The 20,445-nt window shown below is 37.6% G+C and overlaps 1 protein-coding gene across 4 annotated transcripts in view; it reads right to left on the bottom strand.

Annotated features, from left to right (window-relative positions):
* The window catches only part of rasal1 (RAS protein activator like 1), a 31,145-nt gene extending 10,769 nt beyond the window's left edge, over window positions 1–20,376 (bottom strand). For 2 of the 4 annotated variants that reach the window (XM_084388616.1, XM_084388615.1), the window contains exons 1-15: window positions 20,253–20,376; window positions 20,021–20,161; window positions 19,818–19,874; window positions 17,274–17,387; window positions 15,618–15,679; window positions 12,358–12,487; window positions 12,027–12,108; window positions 10,107–10,247; window positions 8,889–8,980; window positions 7,193–7,310; window positions 4,984–5,137; window positions 3,499–3,563; window positions 3,291–3,403; window positions 1,627–1,819; window positions 1,425–1,562 (exon numbers count right to left, since the gene is read on the bottom strand). In XM_084388616.1, the coding sequence (XP_084244742.1) occupies window positions 1,425–1,562; window positions 1,627–1,819; window positions 3,291–3,403; window positions 3,499–3,563; window positions 4,984–5,137; window positions 7,193–7,310; window positions 8,889–8,980; window positions 10,107–10,247; window positions 12,027–12,108; window positions 12,358–12,487; window positions 15,618–15,679; window positions 17,274–17,387; window positions 19,818–19,874; window positions 20,021–20,085 (1,524 nt within the window). In that variant the 5' untranslated portion in view covers window positions 20,086–20,161; window positions 20,253–20,376. Of the gene's footprint in view, window positions 1–1,424; window positions 1,563–1,626; window positions 1,820–3,290; window positions 3,404–3,498; window positions 3,564–4,983; window positions 5,138–7,192; window positions 7,311–8,840; window positions 8,981–10,106; window positions 10,248–12,026; window positions 12,109–12,357; window positions 12,488–15,617; window positions 15,680–17,273; window positions 17,388–19,817; window positions 19,875–20,020; window positions 20,162–20,252 lie in introns of all 4 variants that reach the window. The other 2 variants (XM_084388614.1, XM_084388613.1) reach the window with 1 other exon arrangement.
* Window positions 20,377–20,445: the final 69 nt, after the last annotated feature.

Here is a 20,445-nt window from a genome sequence, read left to right on the forward strand (position 1 = left end):
AGAGAGAGAGACAGAGAGAGCATTATGGCATTACCAAATTACCAAAAATTAAATCATATTTTGGGAGAAAACTTAATCACAACAGCAGCAAAATATGTAACAGCCACAAACTACGAGAGTCAGCCAGTGGACAAAACTAAAGTCAGAATCATTCTTATCTTGTCTGAATGTTGGTACAAATGTACAAAGGTGTGTGTGTGTTTTTCTTTTTTTTTTCTTTTTTTTTCTTTTCTTTCTTGTTTATATAAATGTATGCATACATTTGTTTACTGAATGATTTATTGACTATTGATTTTTTATTTTTTATTTTATTGCTTATGTAATGGCCAATGCTTTGGCAATACTGTAAAAGTCATGCCAGTAAAGCTCATTTGAATTTGAATTTGAGAGAGAGAGAGAGAGAGAGAGAGAGAGAGAGAGAGAGAGAGAGAGAGAGAGAGAGAGAGAGAGAGAGAGAGAGAGAGAGAGAGAGCGAGTGTTAGGGTTAGACTGCTTCAGAAGTGATCGTGTCTGGATGGTAACCCTGATTCCGTGACCTTCACCCAAACGCCACAGTGACAGTATCAGTCATTTTCTCTTCTGTCATTCCTAAACTGATTCCTTGAACATCCTATGAAATGCACTCATAATGCATTTCTGATTAAAACAGGACATATTGACCACATATTTTTCTCTCTCAGTATCTGTCTGCTTACTGTTACAGATTTACTCAGCCTTCAAGTCAGAAATATCGTCATCACATGACCGAGCAAAGCCGTATCGAGAAACTCTCAATCCTAGAAGACACGGGAGTTGTGATGTTGTCCATGTGACCAATGGTGGCAAACAAGTCTGTTGTGAATGGTAATGAAGGATTTTGCTAAATGATAAAACATTTCTGTGCTGTATTACAATAATATTAAGGCATCATGTTGAAAAGTTTTAGACAATCACTCGCATTTCATGTTTTACGTTTCATGCAAATTAATTATTTTGTTAGATACCGTGCATAAAAACGTGATTAAAATGAAAATTATGAAATGTAAAATAAACTATAGTATGTAATAAAATTACGATTTTTTTTCCAACATAAATGCATGCATAAATAAGTGACTGACATGAAAATGATATATAATAAATGGAAAATAAACAATATAGAATATAGTCAAACAAATGTTTCCAACATGCAAATTTGAAATTATGAAATTTCCAGCATGCAAAATTGAGTGACTGAAATTAAAATGATATAAAATAAATGTAAAATAAACAATATATAATATATAATAGAAATTATGATTTTTCCAACATCAATGCATTCATTTAATTGACACACACTTTTCTATATCTGCCCATGAGTGGAAGATTGTTATTTAATTTTTCAAGTCAAATGAAACATTTGGTTAAAATAAAGATGACTTTATCATGTGAAACTGTGTGTGTTGCACCTTGGCGAGCAGCAGGAGAGTTCTGCCGGTGCGTGTGTCGGCGTGATGGTCTCTCAGCTGGAAGAGTTTGGGTGTCAGGATCGCAGGAGCGAACAGACGCAGGAAGAAAAAGCCACTGATGGACAAATACTTCACATCCTACAAGAGAGAAACAGTGAGTACAACACCACCATCATCATCATCATCATCATCAAGTCCTCACCTCATTCTCCGGTTCTGGAAACTGTTCCTCGACTCGTTTATGGAGCTGTTTGAACACGACCCTCATCACAGGAGGACACTGGGAGACGGAGTTCCCGATGGCCTCCATGATGCTGGTCAGATACGCCTGAAGAAGCCCGACGCTGCTCTCTCGGACCTCCGCCTCGGACGCTGAGCCTTTAAATGATATACGTCTGGAAAGAGAGCGTGTTTTTAGCAGTGCTGGACCGTAACTAAGCATTTCTACTTCGCTACTGTAAGACTTTTGGTCATCTTCAAAACAAAAATGAAGGTCAAAAAGAAATCTGACATATTTCTGTCCTTCCATTGATAGCTACGCACCTACTGATGAGAAGAGATCGTATAACTAATCCATATGAATTAAGCAGTTTAATCCGAGACTCAATCGCTTTTTATGATGAACAGATTGAATTTAGGCTTTTCTTCACATGTGTGACCCTGGATCACGTCACCAGTCTCGAGTCGCACGGGGATATCTGTGGCAATAGCCAACTATACATTGTATGGGGCAAAATTATCCATTTTTCTTTTATGCCAAAAATCATTAGGATATTAAGTAAAGATCATGTTCCATGAAGATATTTAGTAAATTTATATAAAACATGTATTTTTGTGAGTGAATGCTGCACAATCGCCAACATAAATGAACAACTTTAAAGGAGATTTTCTCAATGTTTCGATTTTTTTTGCCTCAGATTCCAGATTTACAATAGTTGTGTCTCGACCAAATATTGTCCTATCATAACAAACCATACATCAATGGAAAGCTTATTTATTCAGCTTTCAGATGATGTATAAATATATAAAAAAAAAAAATTGACCCATGTGACTGGTTTTGTGGTCCACTGAACAAACCTCTCGCTGAAGCTCAAGCGTGCTGCGTAACACGAGAATGAACCCCATATGATTCTCGCGTGCTTGAGCTTCCGTTTACCATATTTGATGTTTATATGTGAATAAAAGCCTAAATTTAATCTATTCATCATATAAAGCGATCCGCTCAATTCATATGGATTAGTTATACGACCTCTTTATGACCTTTTTGAAGCATCAAAGTGGTAGTTGCGTGCAATCAGCAATCACAGTTTCCACAAAAAGATGAACTATTAACATTGAAAATAATCATAAATGTTTCTTGAGCATCAAATCATCATATTAGAATGATTTCTGAAGGATCATGTGACACTGAAGACTGGAGTAATGATGCTGAAAATTCAGCTTTGATCACAGGATATAAATTACACGTTTATATATATATATTCACATAGAAAACAGCTATTTTAAATTGTAATAATATTTCACTGTTTTTACTGTATTTTTGATCAAATAAACACAGCCTTGTTGAGCAGAAAAGACTTCTTTCCCAAACTTCCCAAACCTCTGTAATGGTAGTGTATATCATATATTTCAAATATTGCCTGAAACCTGAAGCGCTTTTGTTCTCAGTGACATTTCACATGTGGTGAGATCACGCTATACATAGATCTAAAAGCCACCATAAGAGGTAAAGTTTGTAGAGTTCACGGCTGTTCCCTGGCAACACTTCTCTCCCGCCGTAATTCTTCCCCGATTATGGCTGTTTCACCTAATGATATGTTGTTTACTGAACTACTGTTATGCATATGTTATATTATGAACACGCACCTGGAGCGGTTGAGGTCTATCTTGCAGGGATCCAACTCGATGTATTTCCTTTCCTCAAAGATCCGGTTAATGATGGGCTTCAGAACCTCATGTAGATACAGCATCCCGACAGCCTGACACACACCAAACCCTCTTACTAACATTCACACATTTTGAGATAAACACAAGATTATATTTCAGATGAAGATATGCACACACACACACACACCTTCATGAACTGCTCCATAGCTTTCGAGGCCAGCGAGTTGGACCGGAAGAGTGTATTTGGATCTGCTATTGGGGAGAAACAGAAAACAACTTCTGTTCATGTTTCTCAACCATTATGTTCCTCCAGAGCCTTTGTCTGCTGTCCATGCACAGATATTCTACTACGACTGTCATCCACACAACAAAGTATGCATGCATATAAATGTGCAAAATTAAATCTGTCAATCATTAAATCTATCAAAATGTTATTTATTTAGTACAACTAAACTTTTACAGTAAAGAAAATGTGATGTTTTCCCAATGCTACAGTGCATTTACAATTACAGTTATGCATTTAGCAGATGCTTTTAAAGCAACTTACACTGCAATGCATTTCTATCCATATTCTGTTTTGTTCTGGCTTATTTTTAGTGGAGGTGTTTTGGATGGTTGTTAATGATCACTGACGCTACTTTTTCATGCACTTTTTTGCTTCAATTACACATCTTCTTTCCATCACAGTTTAGTGTTTATTTTACTGAACTTTTAATCTGTTTGAGTCTGTAGATTTCAATCTCAACCCATAAAGACGGTGAGTTTGAGTCAGAAATCTCCACTTCTGCAGCTTTACACACACCAAACTTTACAGTTTTATTCATATCTATATTCTGAAGGTTTTTACACTCTATTTTATTTTTAAAAAAATTTTTAAACATTTTTTTTCTGGCTGTTGACAGTATTTTCTGATTTATGGAGTCCAAATCCAAAATCAGACAAGAATTTTGAACTTTGCTTTATCAAATGTTCAGATTTCTGTTCTGTGCATATTTAATTAGTCATATTTGAATGGTTCATTTGCATATCTAAACAAGATTTCAGAAAACTTGTAATACAGAACAACCGTTTTAATGAGTAGGGATTGAAATGAAATGGGGAAAGTATGATGATACCTATTAGTCAACATTTGTACCCTATTTACCTGTGGTCTCACACTAAAAATGAGTAATTAAAACTATTATTCGTTATATTTATTGAAATCTCAGGGGTACATTAAGTCAAGAATCATGGTCTCATACGGTTGATCCCTGATATAGACACATTAAAACTCTTCCCAGTTGAATTTGTTCTCTGACTGTTATAGTTGTTAATAACTTGTGTGGCTGTTTTCTCTTCTCCTGTCTTTCTCTTTCATCCTCGTCGTTCGCTGACAAACATTCCCATCTTATGATCGTTCCATTTCCTTTTGAAGCTGCTTCCTGTGGAGTTGCTATGGAAACTTGGACCCTTTGTTTGTCATCGGCGCGGCACAAACGCAACATAAAACACCAGCCGGGTGTGAAAAACCCACGCGCTCCCACAATCACACAAAACATCATTAATGAGAGAGGAGAAGTTCAGAGATGACTTCACGGCAGCGAGGGGAACTGTGTGTAAATATAGCTGGACTGAAGTCGTCACGTCGCCTACACACAGGAAAACCACTAATCAAACACACACACACACGTACTGGTGTTGTGGACCTCTCTGGTGTTGAGGTAGTCCAGGAATGGCACGACCAGGCCTTGACCCAGATAGATCTTCACTAGTGTCATGGCCACCTCTTGTCGACTCTCCACCGTCGTGACCTCTTCCAGGAGGGTCAAGGGTGTGGGATCATCCACCTGACAGCATTGGGAAAAATACTGAATTTAATGAAGCCATATTACTCCCTTTTATATCGTTTTGATGTCGTTTTCGGGCTCTACTTATTTTATTTCTTTATTATTTCTCAATATTCTCCATCGTTGCAGCTCCTCTCTTCCCAGTCTGTCAGTAACGCTCTGGTGTGTGTTTCCCAAAAGCATTGTTAGCCAACTATGTTCGCAAGTTCTGTCGTTATCAGCACGATTCAGTGTTTCCCGAAACCATCGTTCTAACGAACATTCGCAAACAGCATCACAAAGTTGTGTGTTTGAACGACGCTCTCGACCTGTGGTTAGAAGCAGTTTCTAGTTTGCATGACATGTGGACTCAATAAATCCTGATCTTGAGCAAAATAATCAAGTTGACATTCAGGACAACCCGTGTCTTTTATTTAGAATACATACAAATGTCATTTACGTCTTTTAGTTTGTGAAGAGATTTAAAGTGTCGTTTTTGAAGAGTGCGCATGTGCGAACGTGCTCTAGTGCGTAAGAACGAGTCTATGATTGAATCTGGAAATAAAGCAAAATAACTGCGAAAAATGAGAAATATTCCTCAGATGTCATATCTGTAATTTATAGCAAAACATCTAGCGTTAATTCGATCTCAAACAGATTCATTAAAAGTAGTTATTACTCCACAATGTGCGTGACATCATTAACCAACATGGTTGAACGACCACTTTGCGACAATACGGTTTCAGGAAACAGTCGTGACTAGCTAGTTGATTTCTTCAATGATGCATCGTACTATAGTAGTGAAGCAGCGAGTTACATCATTGTTCGGGAAACGCACCCCAGGTCAATTACATTAACCCTTTGTTTTTTAGGCCTGAAACACACTGGGCCCTATTTTAACGATCTGAAACGCAAGTGTCAAAGCGCAAAGCGCAAGTAACTTTGTGGGCGGGTCTCGGCGCTGTTGCTATTTTCCCGGCGGGATAAATGACTCTTGCGCCCGACGCAAATCTAAAAGGGGTTGGTCTGAAGTAGCTTCATTATTCATAGGTGTGGTTTGGGCGTAACGTGAAATAAACCAATCAGAGCGACATCTCACATTCCCTTTAAGAGCAGTCGCGCTTTTTCTAAGCGGATTCCTATTATAATGGCGGATTTGCCAGGCGCGCGCCAGGAGCGGTTCACAGCCGAGGAGACCGACGTCCTCGTCACGGCCGTAAAACACAGAGAAGTGACATTGGGGATGGAGAAACAAACACACCCAAATTAGCTTCGGTTAAACAGGCGTATGATAATTTGGGCGTATGATTAAATGTGTAAGCTAGATTTATGCCTATTTTATTTTCACATCTTCATGGACACAACAATGATTTCCCTCGTGTATTAATATGAATAAATGAATTAAATCTTTATTTCGAACAATTAAAAAATAAATTAAACCAAAGACAGCAACACATTAATATCCATCAAGAAAAATAAAACAAAATCAAGAAAAACAAAACCTTCTTTTTTTTTTGCATAATAATCACACTGTTCGTAAAGGGATACGTAGAAGCCCTAGGCTTATCAAGACCTACAAGACCTAATATTTTTCCTAGTAATAATGTATGATTTGCAAAAATGAAAACGGCTGCTTCTGTGTAGATGAGAGCATCAAATTGTAATGCGCGTTGTGCACACGCTACATTGATTATGGCCAAGCATGCGCCCTTAAAATAGCATGAATAACATGCGCAGCGCGCCACTGACTTTAGACTAGGTTTTTCCTGGTCACTGGCGGAATTGTTTTCTAAACCTGCAAAATAGCATGAGGGAACGTTTGCGCCGGAACACGCCTCCTCTTTGCGCTGAACCGCCCCGGGGAGCGCAAGTGTATTTGCTAGTTAACCGACGTGCGTCTGTGGAGGGAAAAGTCCGCTTTGCACGGGTGCAAAATAGGAATGATACATGTGTCAGTGTACAAAGTCACTTGCGCTGGGTGCAAGATAGGGCCCACTATGTGCATCACTGCTGCTATAGATGTTCTTTTGTGATCAGTTCAGACGTATATACAGCATATAGAGAATGTGATGGTACCTCAGATGGCGAGATGACGGCCTCCACCAGCTGCTCGATCAGAGGCTGATAGTACAGAGAAGGAAGAATTCGCTCCTCGGTCAAACGCACCTTCAGACGCAAGGCACCCAGTTTACCCCTGAAAGAGACATAGAGAGAGAGACAGACAGTTTTGTGTCTGTGTGCTTTTATAATAGCGCTTACATTAAAACCTAATGCATCAAAACTGACCTGTAAGATGGGTAAGATGTGCGTTTGTGAATAGCTTTTACAACGACATTTTTAGTTTAAAATGTGCAAATACATTTTGTAGGATGTTTGTAATTTTGCAAATGTCTTAACTGGACTTTATAAATACAAGATCTAGCTACTGGAGTGCCTCAGGGCACAGTGCTGAGACCGCTTCTCTTCTCCATCTACATGTCATCACTAGGATCTGTCATTCAGAAACATGGGCCCTGTCCCAAATGGCACACTCCGGACTTGTGGACTTCCTCAGAGTCCACACTTTGGTGACTTCATGTAGTGCAGACCTATAGGGCCGTTGGCGCGAGTCCACGAGGGCGCATTGAGAGGTATTTTTGGGACAGACTCGATCGTCACGCCGTATAAACTGTAGGTAACAACTGGTAAAATGTACAACTAGGTCATAATATTATTATTTTTTAAATTTTCTTCTCAGCCATGTTAACAATTGTCCGTGAGCGAAATCTCCTCCCATCCGTTGTCTGATTGGACTTTTGCAAAGATTCCTGGGTAGTTAAAGTGTGTGGAGCCTGCATCTATGGGTTCAAGGGTACAAAGGGGGCGCTGCTGAACACACTTCAGAACGTTAAAATGCTGAATGGGACGGCCTACGGACTCGTAGACTCAGCGAGCACACGCAATTTAAGTCCACGAGACTGAAAGTCCACATGAAGTGCACCATTTGGGACAGGGCCACGGTTTTCCAATCACTGCTACTCTGACGACACACAACTCTACCTCTCATTCCAGCCTGATGATCCGACGGTAGCTTCTTGCATCTCAGACATTTCTTTCTGGATGAAGAACCACCACCTTCAACTCAACCGTGCGAAGACAAAATTGCTCGTGGTCTCGGCCAACCCAACACTTCATCACAACTTCTCCGTTCAGCTATTGGCTCATCAACCATAACTCCATCCAGGAATCTTGGAGTTGTGACTGATGATCAGTTAAACTTCACAGACCACATTGCTAAAATTGCCCAGTCCTGCAGATATGCCTTATACAACATTAGGAGGATCAGGCCCTTCCTATCGGAGCTACACAACTCCTTGTCCAAGCTCTTGTTCTATCCAGACTGGACTATTGTAATGCTCTCAGGCCTTCCAGCATGTACTGTCAAACCTGCAACTGATCCAGAAGCAAGAGTGTCTTTATCGAGCCGGAGAGACGCACGTCACACATCTTCATAAAAATGCCCTGGTTGCCAATAGCAGCTCACATCAAATTCAAGGCACTGATGTTTGCCTACAGAACAACCACTGGCTCTGAATCCTTACACCTAAACTCACTACTTCAGACTGCAAGTGAACAGCGCCTTCATCCCAAAGAGGCACACAATCATTGCAAGCAGATTGTCATTAAAACATGAGCAAACACAAAGACAACGATCTCTGAAGCAGCATTACCATCTCAAACACACCTGCTAATGAATGTGACTGCACTGTAAAACACACACACACACACACACCCTGCATCGTCCTCGGTGTTTCCCAGCGGCAGCAGACGAAACCAGCCCTGCATCAGAGGCGATCTGTGCAAACAGGACAGCGGGATTTCCACCTGTGCAAACCAACACAAACACATGCAGTCAGCAGGCATAAGCAAACAAACACATTATCACTTAATAACATTTGTCATCATCATACACTCATGCTAATCATATGCTTTTGTTTTACACAGGAGAAAGAACGCACAGGATTGGAGCGACAAGACGGTGAGTCTTGGGAACTATCCCTTTAATGTTGTTCACAGACTTATTAGAAACTCAATAAGATAATTCTGTGAATATTCTGTATATCTCATTATTCAGCACTGAAGAGGTAGAGGTGATTTGTTGAATGGTCTCAGAGGAACAGTAATGTGGCAGTAATTATGTTTCCATTGAATTATGTTTTTGTGCCAAAAATTGGACTTTCGCATATAAAACATTTGCGAATAAAGCACCAGTTCCATTGCATGTGTTCAATAGAGAACAAAAGTGTCAGTTCCTGGAAAACTGGAGAAAAGTTGCTACAAAAATGTGTTTCCATTGTAGTTTATGCAATGGTTTTCTTCCACCTCAATTGAGCGCATATGTTTTTTATGCACATTTTAAGATTTTATGCACATCTTAGTGTTTCCATTCCATTTCCATTTTTAAAGCGGTGTCCCAAAATTTGCATTAAAATATGTGGATGGAAACAGCCAGTGACAATTAATTTATTTAAGCAATGGACAGACTGTCAAGTCAAGTCAAGTCACCTTTATTTATATAACGCTTTTTATAATACAAATTGTTTCAAAGCAGCTTTAAAAATAGCATCATAGTCCATCTTAAGTAAGTTCAGTGATGGTTAATTTTTGTTGTAAAAAAGTTATTAATTTAGTTATCTATACAGCCGCTCTGGAGAAAACTGTGATTTCATCGTCCGAATCAGTTCAATTCTCATATAATGCAGGAGATCAATAATATTGCTGAATATTAAATGTCCCCAACTAAGCAAGCCAAAAGTCAAAAGCCAAAAGCCAAAGGCGACAGTGTCCAGGAACCAAAACTCAATCAGTGACAGAATGGAGAAAAACCCTTGTGGGAACCCAGACTCAGTCTCAGTTCTCCTCTGGCCAACGAGCGAACAGTGTGTGATTATGATTCTGGCAGCATTACAGGTCAGAGGTCAGATTGGATCCGGTCAGACTGTCACCTCACCTTTCCCAGAAAGTCGTTCTTGCCCACCATGTCCCAGTCCCAGACCTCCACCGTGACGCTTCCACCGTCATCATCAGCACCTTCATCCAAACACAACTCCAGAGTCTCGTTCCAGTGCGGGAACCGCGTCTTCTTTATGATCTAGAGAAAACACACTCGTTTGACTGAACTGCATGTTTCAGTGTGTTCACGGTGTTCATTTACACACGAGCAGCTCATGATCCGGTGTTTTCAGAGTTTCAGAGCGTCTCGTTCACAGTAAGAGCTGCTCCACACAAACTCCATCTGCATCTGCTCTGAGTTTGGGTCATTTATAACACGCATTTGAAAACACAACATGCCCCGACCATCTTCATCAACTACTGTAGTAATGAGAAGCGTGTATAAACTGGCTGTTATTAACAAAAGAGAGGCTTTAAGGGCTCCCTGCAGTTTTCTGCAAATATAAAAGCTCAATGGTGCAACATAATGGAGACATAAATATTGGTATTGTAATTTTACTGTTGCACTCAATTTATTTATTTTTTAAAATATTTTTCTTAAAGCTGCAGTCCGTAGTTTTTCCTCTTTGTCGCCATCTCTGTTCGAAATCTGCAATTGCAGTTATTCGCGGAATTATCAACTTTACGTGGGTTGTGCCTCGGCACGGCACAGTGCGGATGAACCCGATGTTTTGAGGAGAATGTGCGGCTGTCAGTCGCCGCCGGTGTGATCCTGGCATTCGCAATCACAGATTCTACTTTTCGGAAATATGACCAACATAAGAATTTTCACCGGAAAATGTTCAGAACAAGTAAGTCCGTCCACTTTGTTCTGACCAACTAAGGGAGAAAAAAGCATTGCAGTAAATCGCGCTGATTAAATCTAACGATCGCTTATCATATCACGTCAAACCGTGCAAACTATACTTTGTTCTCAAATTGTTAATGTTAACAACATCAGCATTGCGTGACTACATTTAATGCCCTTCCGATATTATCCTTGTTTTCGCATGGGCCGGTTGCAGTCTCTTTTTTTCTGTAGCCGATCCGAAGTCTTTTGCATTTACATTTGCATTTACATTTACTGTAGTCACATTCAAATCCAGACTCAAAACACATCTGTTTAGCTATGCATTTAATGAATGAGCACTGTGCCAATGTTCGTCCGACTGTTTGAACTGTACTGTATTTTCTGTATAAACTGTTTTAATTATTCTTATTCTTTTTATTATTTTAATTTCTTCTATGTAAAGCACTTTGAATTGCCACTGTGTATGAAATGTGCTATATAAATAAACTTGCCTTGCCTTACAATGGGTTGTCACTAGTGATTGTCGTTTGAACCTTTCTGGATCCGCCATCAAATTGATAAGTTTAATTATAAATCTCCAACATCCTCACACTCATAGACTACTATCCGAGACTCTTCTTTATGTGTTCAGATGTGTACAGGAAATCCACCAGTACCGCTGGAATTAATAACATTATTACAAGCTTACCGGTTTGAATCGAGCTACGGCAAGCAGAGAGTTTTGATCATTTTTAACCCCAAAAAGTTACAGACTGCAGCTTTAAATACTATTTTTTTACAGTGAAATATTACAATAGTAGTATTTCTTATATTGTTTAATATTTATATTTAGTCATTTGAATATTCATCATAGTAAAATAATTTTATATATTATATATATATTATATTCATGTTGATATATTGTTGTGAATGTTTTAGATTTGAACATGCAAAAGCATGAGCTTCAGCTTTTTTATCTTTAATAGTGACTTCAATTGAGGTCTGTTCCTCATATCCAGAGATCATCAGATGATTTCAGAAGACAGAAGTGTGAATGAGCCACTTTCATGGTGTTTTAATGATGTTTTATGTGTGTTTTGCAGCTCGAGACGCTCTGGTGAGTGTATAGATGAAGACTCGTCCTCTCACCGATGTCTCAGCGCTCAGGTTGTTGTAGATGATTCTGGTGAACGGATCAGAGGTACCAGAAATATCACGAGGAGCCAAATCTCTGAAACCAACACAAACACACACGACAATAAACTTTGTGAAAGATTAATGGAAATTTAGGAGAAAGAGCTGATGCCTAAATACAACTGAGAACATTTACATGTGCGCATTTGGCCGATGCTTTACAATAGAGGGACAAATGCAATCTGTCACAGTGCCAACAATATCTGTGATATACAGTGGCAGGTTTATTAGAAAGCTAGAGATGCAGAAAGCGTGGGATGAGCGAAAGGAAAGGAACGCTCCTCACCGAGCCTCGATGACGTGACAGTGCAGGACGGTTCTCTGAGCGTCTCGGTGAAGCTCCAGATCCAGATGAATCTCACCCTGAACCTCCTCGTCTGGATCCACACGGCTCAGATTCAGCCAGTTGTCCAAGCCTGCAGGAGCAGTTTACATTCTGAGCTGAGCTTTCCCTTATTCTCAAAGCACACTATTATTTTTTTCAGTGTACAGTATTTATATTATGAACTGAACACAAATACAGCCTGAATGCACTACAGGTACTGTACGCCTATTCCACAATGCAATGCAAACCTTCCTTTTCCTGGTGTGACAAATGTGACCCTGGACCACAAAACCAGTCACATGGGTAATTTTTCTGAAATTGAGATTTATGCATCATCTGAAAGCTGAATAAATGATATTTCCATTGATGTATGGTTTGTTATGATACAACTATTGTAAATCTGGAATCTGAGGGTGCAAAAAAATCGAAACATTGAGAAAATCTCCTTTAAAGTTGTTCATTTATGTTGGCGATTGTGCTGCATTCACTCACAAAAATATATGTTTTATATATTTACGGTAGGAAATTTACAAAATATCTTCATGGAACATGATCTTTACTTCATATCCTAATGATTTTCGGCATAAAAGATAATTTTGACCCATACAATGTATTGTTGGCTATCGCCACAGATGTCCCCGTGCGACTCGAGACTGGTGACGTGATCCAGGGTCACACATGTCAAGTAATATCAACTGTGAATCAGTGTTATTGTAGCATCATTGAGATATACTATTATAGTTTTTTAGCGCAATTTTCCACCGGACAAAATTGCGATTGTTAACTCATGATTTCTGTTGTCTGTGCGCACCAATCTTGCACTTCTATCTACTCCTCAACCAGACCACCTAGAGACTTTGGGTTTTCGGCATTATGTTAAGGAAGGTCTAATCTCGGGAACGCACAAAAAAAATCCAGGAAAAGATTTACTATCTGTTAGTGTTGTGATCCCATGACGTGAGAAAATTGCGCTAAAACACTCACTGAGTTTTTATTACTTGTTTTTTTTTATATATTTAGTTTTCTGTTTTCATTTACTACTGTTAGTTAATAATAATTAGTAGTTAATAATTAGTTAATAATATTAAAGTCTTATAAATTTAGAATGTATCTGTCTATGTGGTTTTAGTTGTAATTAACTATAATAACCTGGGAATTTTAACATCTTGACTCATTTTATATTGCATTAAAGATTTAATATTTTCAAAATGTTTTTTAGGTAAAGTTTTTGTCATGTTGTTGTTTTTGTCATTTTTATGAGTTATAAATATTTTTAATATGTCTATATATTTTTGAATACATTTTTATTTAGTTTTCATTTTAGTTATTCAGTACATTAAGATAAACTAAATTAAATGTTGCTTTTAAATATTTATTTTATTTTAAGTAAAGGCTTTAGTTTTAGTTAACTATAATAACCATTACTTTATATTGAATAAAAAAGAGTTAAAAATGCAAAATATTGAATCTCATTTGTAATAAATAATATTTCTGAGATGATAACTTTAAGACTTTATGTATGCCACTCGCAGAATTAAACATGCACTCTTGTACGGTTAATGAAGCACATGCACTGTGTTTGAACATTAATCAATGCATACGGCATACTCTTTTGCATTTTATATAAAAGCAGTATTCAGAATTCATGAAGTGATTTATTGGTGATTTATTATTTTAAAAAGGTTCTGCATACAGTAAACCCATTTTCTCGATTAACCCGATTTGAACTGTTTTGCAATAAGTAATCACTCGCAGTTCATTTGTCACACTGGAAATGGAAGGTCAAGTTGTGGATATTGCATTGTGGGATACAGTGTGTTTGCGCTCTTGGATGTATTATTGTAACAAACACGGTATGTCGTTTGAGTGTTTGCAAACATGCATACATAAAATTCACATAATCATGCACAGCAAAAACGTAGTATGGATGTATGCTGATGTGATCATCATTTTAAACCAGTACGGTTTGAGTTTACAGTTACAATAAATCCCTCATCTGAGAGTTTTACAGAGCCGAACGCTTCCCATGATCCTGTGGGTGAGGGGTGAGTCAGGCCTGACAGGCTGCAGTGATTCATGCAGGGCAAGTGCATGCTGGGAAGACATGAAACCCACTGTGGGGTGGCGTGCTCGCTAATACATCATGTGTGCGCCTATAATAACTAACAACTCCTCCGTTCCAGCTGAGAACAGCATGAGGGAATTACTGCAGGACGAAGGTGGACGAAATAATCACGGTGGTTTTAAACCTCGCGTTATAGCTCATGCTTTAGTGTGCAGTGAACAACAAAACAAGATTGTGTCCAATTATTTCAGTTTCTGTAGTTTTAACTCTAATGAAAAATAAAACTATGATAGTATCTCAATGATACTAAAATAACACTGATTTGAATGCTTGAATGCATGAATTTGTGTATTGTGCAGTCACTTCCTGTTTCTCTTTACATTTAGATGCTTGTGGGTCTTCACTTCCCTTCTCTCTTCAAGAATTTTGTTTTGCAAAAATCATATTTTTAGAAATGACAGCTGGCACTGAACTCTTAAGAATATCTCTTCAAAATGATTTATTTTTAAAGAAATGAGAAGTGAGATCTATTTTATTTTGTATGTGTGGAGGTCTGGAGGATGAATGCAAATCAGTCCTAGGAAATGTCTAACCAGCGCTCTGAATAAATCATAGAAGAATATACATAGATAAATGTATATTTAGATTTTTTAGATCCCTTTTCTGTATATATCATTTTAAATTATATCTATCTATCTATCTATCTATATATATATATATATATATATATATAAATAATAAATATATAAATATATTAAAAAACGATAGATATATATAAAAATAAAAGCATTCTTTATTTTTTTTATTATCTTTTAAAATATATGTTTTTAAATATTATTTTTTTATTCTTTATTATTCTTTTAATGTGTTATTCTGTTCTCATTTTACTTTATTGCCGGGCTTTATTTTACAGGTTTCTTATATGCAATGTGTTTAGATTTTGTTATTTGAGGAAATAATCTGAATTTTTATTTGTGTCGAATGGGTCTAAAAGTAGAAAAATCCAAAAAAAAATAATAATAATAAAAAAGTGATACAAGGCAAGAAAACAACATTCCCAAACCAGATTTATGTCTCATAATACTGTAAAGGTCAGAAATAAGGAAAGTGACATGAATATATATATGAATCTTGCCAGTCATCAGAACACGCTTACCTTTGTGTTGAGCAGCGATCACATCTTTACTCAGGGAGATTTTACCAATGACATCATCATGACTGTGGCGTGAAACACAACATGAGATGCGTATTAATGATCAGACGTTTCCATATCAAACCATCATGACCATCAGCTCTTTCAGATTCACACACAGACATAATGAAAACTAAATAAACAGACAGATCTACACTTTTAAAAAAGGTTCAATGAGGTTCTGTTTATTATAAAGAACCCTTTATGCCAAAAAGGAGAAATGTCTTAAATGATTGCCTAATACTTTCATGTTTAGTGGGTTACTTCAATTATTTCTAGTGATAAAGTATATTTATGAGCTGCTTAATTCATCAAATTCAATAATAGTAATATAAAAATTATAACAAAATTAATTAATTTAAACTAAATCCATCAAATGATCCCCTGATGGGAACCCATGAAATGTTCTATATATGAAGCAAATGACGGAACCTTTTAAGGTTCCATTTAGAACTTTTTCTTATAAGAGTGATACAATGAAACACTCTTAAAATAAAGGTTCCAAAAGGTGGGGTTTTTTCACAGTGATGCCAAAGAAGAACCATTTTTGGTTCCACAAAGAACCTTTCAGTGAACAGATCTTAAAAAGAACCATGTGTGAAGAGCATTCTTATAATCTAAACTAAAGAACCTTGTCCACTATAAGAAGCTTCTGTGCAATGGAAAGATATCATGGATGTTAAAGTTTCTTCAACCATCGATGCCAATAAATAACCTTTATTTTTAAGAGTGAATGAAACACTGCAAAAAATTATGTTCTTCCTCAGTTTTCTTGTCTTGTTTTCCAGCACAATTATATAAAACATTCTTAAATCAAGAGACATTTACTGGAGAAGCAATGAAGTGAGTTTGTGCTTAAAATAAGAACAAATATCCTCCAATGGTGTCAACAAAAAAAAAAATTATTTTCTGAGCTCACTGACAGATATCTATGAAAGCTTGTTTCCACCACACAATAAAACATTTTAAAAGATATTTGCGACTTTTTATCTTACAATTGTGACTTTATTTCTCAGAATTGCGAGATATACAGTCAGAATTGCATGATATAGACTCACAATTTTGACTTAATAACACACAATTGCGAGTTTATATCATGCAATTCTGACTTTTTATCTCCCAATTGCGTGTTATAAAGTCAGAATTGCGAGATAAAAAGTCGTAATTACCTTTTTTATTTTTTATTCTGTGGCGGAAACAAAGCTTTCATAGATATCTGTTCTTGTTTTAAGCATAAATTTGATAAATTTTTCAGAAAGCAAAACTTAACATCTTCAGTCATTTTGCTTCTTCTCCATTAAATGTCTCTCTTGATTTAAGAATGTTTGGATATTTGTGCTGGAAAACGAGGCAGAAACACTGAGGAAGAACGTCATGTTTTCGCTGTGAGGGGAACTGAACAGACCAGAGCTGTGGTCATCACTCCATCTGTGTGTTTGTGCGTGCAAATGTTCTGCTGTGATTGTGAGTGTGTTCATTTACAAACACTGCGTCGTGTGTGTCAGTGGGCGGACGGGTCTCCACAACACAAACAAGAGCAGAACCGTCCGTCAGATGCTCATTTACTCATCTAACCTCATGCGTTCTGGACACACACGTGAGCTTTTACACGTTTGTTACCTAATAGTGTCTTCATCCATGACGTAGAAGGTGAGCGTATGGAAGCCCGTTGGCAGGTGAAGGGTGTATTCTTCCCCCCAGAACGGATTCAAGTTCTTCCAGACGGTCGCAGTTCTGGACGGGACACAGAGAACACACGGTTCACTAAACGCTTCACTGCAAACGCTCAGCGTCATTAGTTTCATACATGTATATGTATTAGTGCCTGAATTACAATCTGCCCGGATACAGAGAACAATTTAAATGGCCATAAGTGACGACGATGGAAAACAATCAATCAATTCACCCAATTTCTCAAAGGGAGGCCTGAGCATTTCCATTTCAAAAGACACAAAGCTTTTTAAATATGCGCCACACCAGGTGTGCTGTTCAGGAAACTCTCACAATACAGCATGTGGAAGCAACGCAACACACAATCTCACGCGCAATCTTTATTTTTGCAATTATGTAGTTCTCCGTGGTAACCAGCTGATGATGTAACGTGCATTAATGCTTTCATCATTTGCATTAGTGTCCAACTGTGGTCGATCAATTAGATCAATAACAACAGCATGATCGGCACAATTAATCACCATGCAAGCAATCAATGAATGATTATGATGGTTAATCGATCATGCAAAATAGTGACAAATGCAATATGAATGTGTTTAGAGATGTGGCTTATAGGCTACCCTTTCGCACACATTTACACATCTAGCTATAAATGACGACTAACCTTTCATATGTCTATAAACAGCACTTGGTGTTAGTTCTTCCTGTCAGTTTAAAATGCTGTGAATATACAGTATATATATATATATATATCCGGTGACTTAAAATTTTCCTGCCATAAATAGTCTTTAGCGGCCATAAAACTGTTTTTCCAAAAACCGGCAGTAATGACACCAAAATTCACAATTCTACACAATACCACAGCTAAAAGTAAACTACTAGACTAACTAATATAAATGTAAAAAAAATATTAAAGACAAGTAAACCATCAGTAATAAAATAAGTACAAATCATCAAATTATAAGCAAAAGCACAAATAAATACAATGTAACAGAGATACAAATGAAATAATCCGGTATATCTGACAGTAGTTTTCACGTACAGACATTTCATATGCAAATGTAATATACCACTCACTGTAAATTTAACATCCCCTTTTAATTAATTCTTATTAAAGTTACAAAGGTTACTCAGACAGTGAGATTTTTTTTTCTTTGTCCTTTGTTTGATTAACATTATAAACGCAGACGGCAGGAATATTAGGCTGCTGTCACTTTAAAAGCGAACACACTGATCTAATATAATGATACTGATACACATGCGTTTCCTTTCTCAACTGTTTACGTTCACTTAAGACATAACCGACTATTCTTACTAGGATATCGCTATTTTTAACATAATTTTGCGTGAATTTGTCCGCTCAACTGAAAGAAGACTCAGTTTAGTTTCCGCGCGCTGTCAGAGACGCGGCTTTCTGGGCGTTCGCGTCGGACGTTTGCACACGCTAAACTTTCCACACAGCGCGTGAGTAACGAAACGAGCTCCCTTTCCGTTTTGCATATTCTTGCACTTGAAAGTTTTAATTGTCAAGGCTTAAACATTCGTGGCGATGCATCCGTCAACTGTCCTGAGCGTCGCTCGTGTTTGTTCATATTCATGCATTGATAGAATTCATCAAATTGTTACCGGCCAACTGGCGAGTGACACCGTTTCATATACTAAACAACACCGAATTTTACTCGCATTTGTTGCTTGGCAAGTGTTAATTTTAAGCCCTGTATATGTGTATGTATGTGTGTGTGTGTATACAAAGGTTTAGCAGTGAGTTTCTCTCATAAACCAGCTTTAACACACACACTTATTAATTTGAGGACGTTCCCAAAGGGAGTTGTGTCATATTTAGCAACACTTTTGTCCCCAAAATATACAGTCAAACCAAAAATTATTCAGACACCAGATTATTTTACTAGTGTGTGCAGGACACTATAGTTCATTTATAAGTGAGGAGAGCAAAATAGAGTAAACCATGACATATTATACCCAAAGATTCTTCATACAGTGACTACCAGTAAAATTTATAAAAAATTTGGGACCAAAAATGCTTCAGACACTTTGAGCTGACCATGTTTTGCCGAAGTGTTTTTTCTTTAATTGCTAATGCTCTTTTTAAACCAAAATGAAGCATTGCTTGGTAACTGGTTGAGCTAAACTGGTATTATCTAATTGTGTAGTTAAATTTAACAGCTGACAGATATTCAACATAATTCATGTGTGAGACAGTCTAACAGAAGGACGGACAAAACCAGTCAAATATCAACTGATCTGATCATATTTTATTACCATTTTCTAAATTATAGCGAATAAACTGTGATAATGTGAGAAATGTTGAAGGTGTCTGGATACATTTTGGTTTGACAGTACACACACACACAGACACACACACATATATACACACACAATCTTTAATGTTAGATGTGATTAATCGCTTTGACAGGCTGACAGCACTTCTATATAAACCGTAAGTACACACACAGGTAAGAATGTGACACTCACCTGGCCACGACCTCATTGTCAACTTTGACGATGCAGTACGGGTCACTGGTTCCAGAACTGGACAAAAACACACAACACCATCATCATCATCATGTCAACAGCATTATGACTCCAGATCAAACTCTTGAGATCATAATCGGATCAGCAGCATGACTCTCATGCAACACCTTTCAGACAAGCCGAGTTGTTTTGCGAGAACTTACACATCTTTTGCAGGCAGATTTCGTCCCTCGACGATGCGAAAGTACAGAGAAGTGTTTGTGGCCATGATCGCAGGAGCTTCATGTCACTGAAGATCTGCAGGGATGCTGGATTAGAGACGCTCAAACACCAGCACTGCACATCTAAACGAGTAATTCATAACATAAGTTCTGCTAATTAAATCATAACGATGCTAAAAGAAAAAAGAAAACCCTTCTATCTTCTCTAGAATACCTAAATCATGATGGTCAGGTGATGATTTGTTCAGATCCACACTGGAGTGGCTTCATCTGTCCAATCCATCCACGCGTAAATCCATATTCGTGTCATTCATCTTGAGCCCATCAGTTTATGCATTTTCTGAAGTCATTTTATTATCTACATGCATTAGTCTCGATGTAACAGCGCGCGAGTCGTGATGCTTCTG

This window comes from Rutilus rutilus, assembly GCF_951802725.1.
Source record: "Rutilus rutilus genome assembly, chromosome: 19".
Lineage (NCBI taxonomy): Eukaryota > Metazoa > Chordata > Actinopteri > Cypriniformes > Leuciscidae > Rutilus > Rutilus rutilus.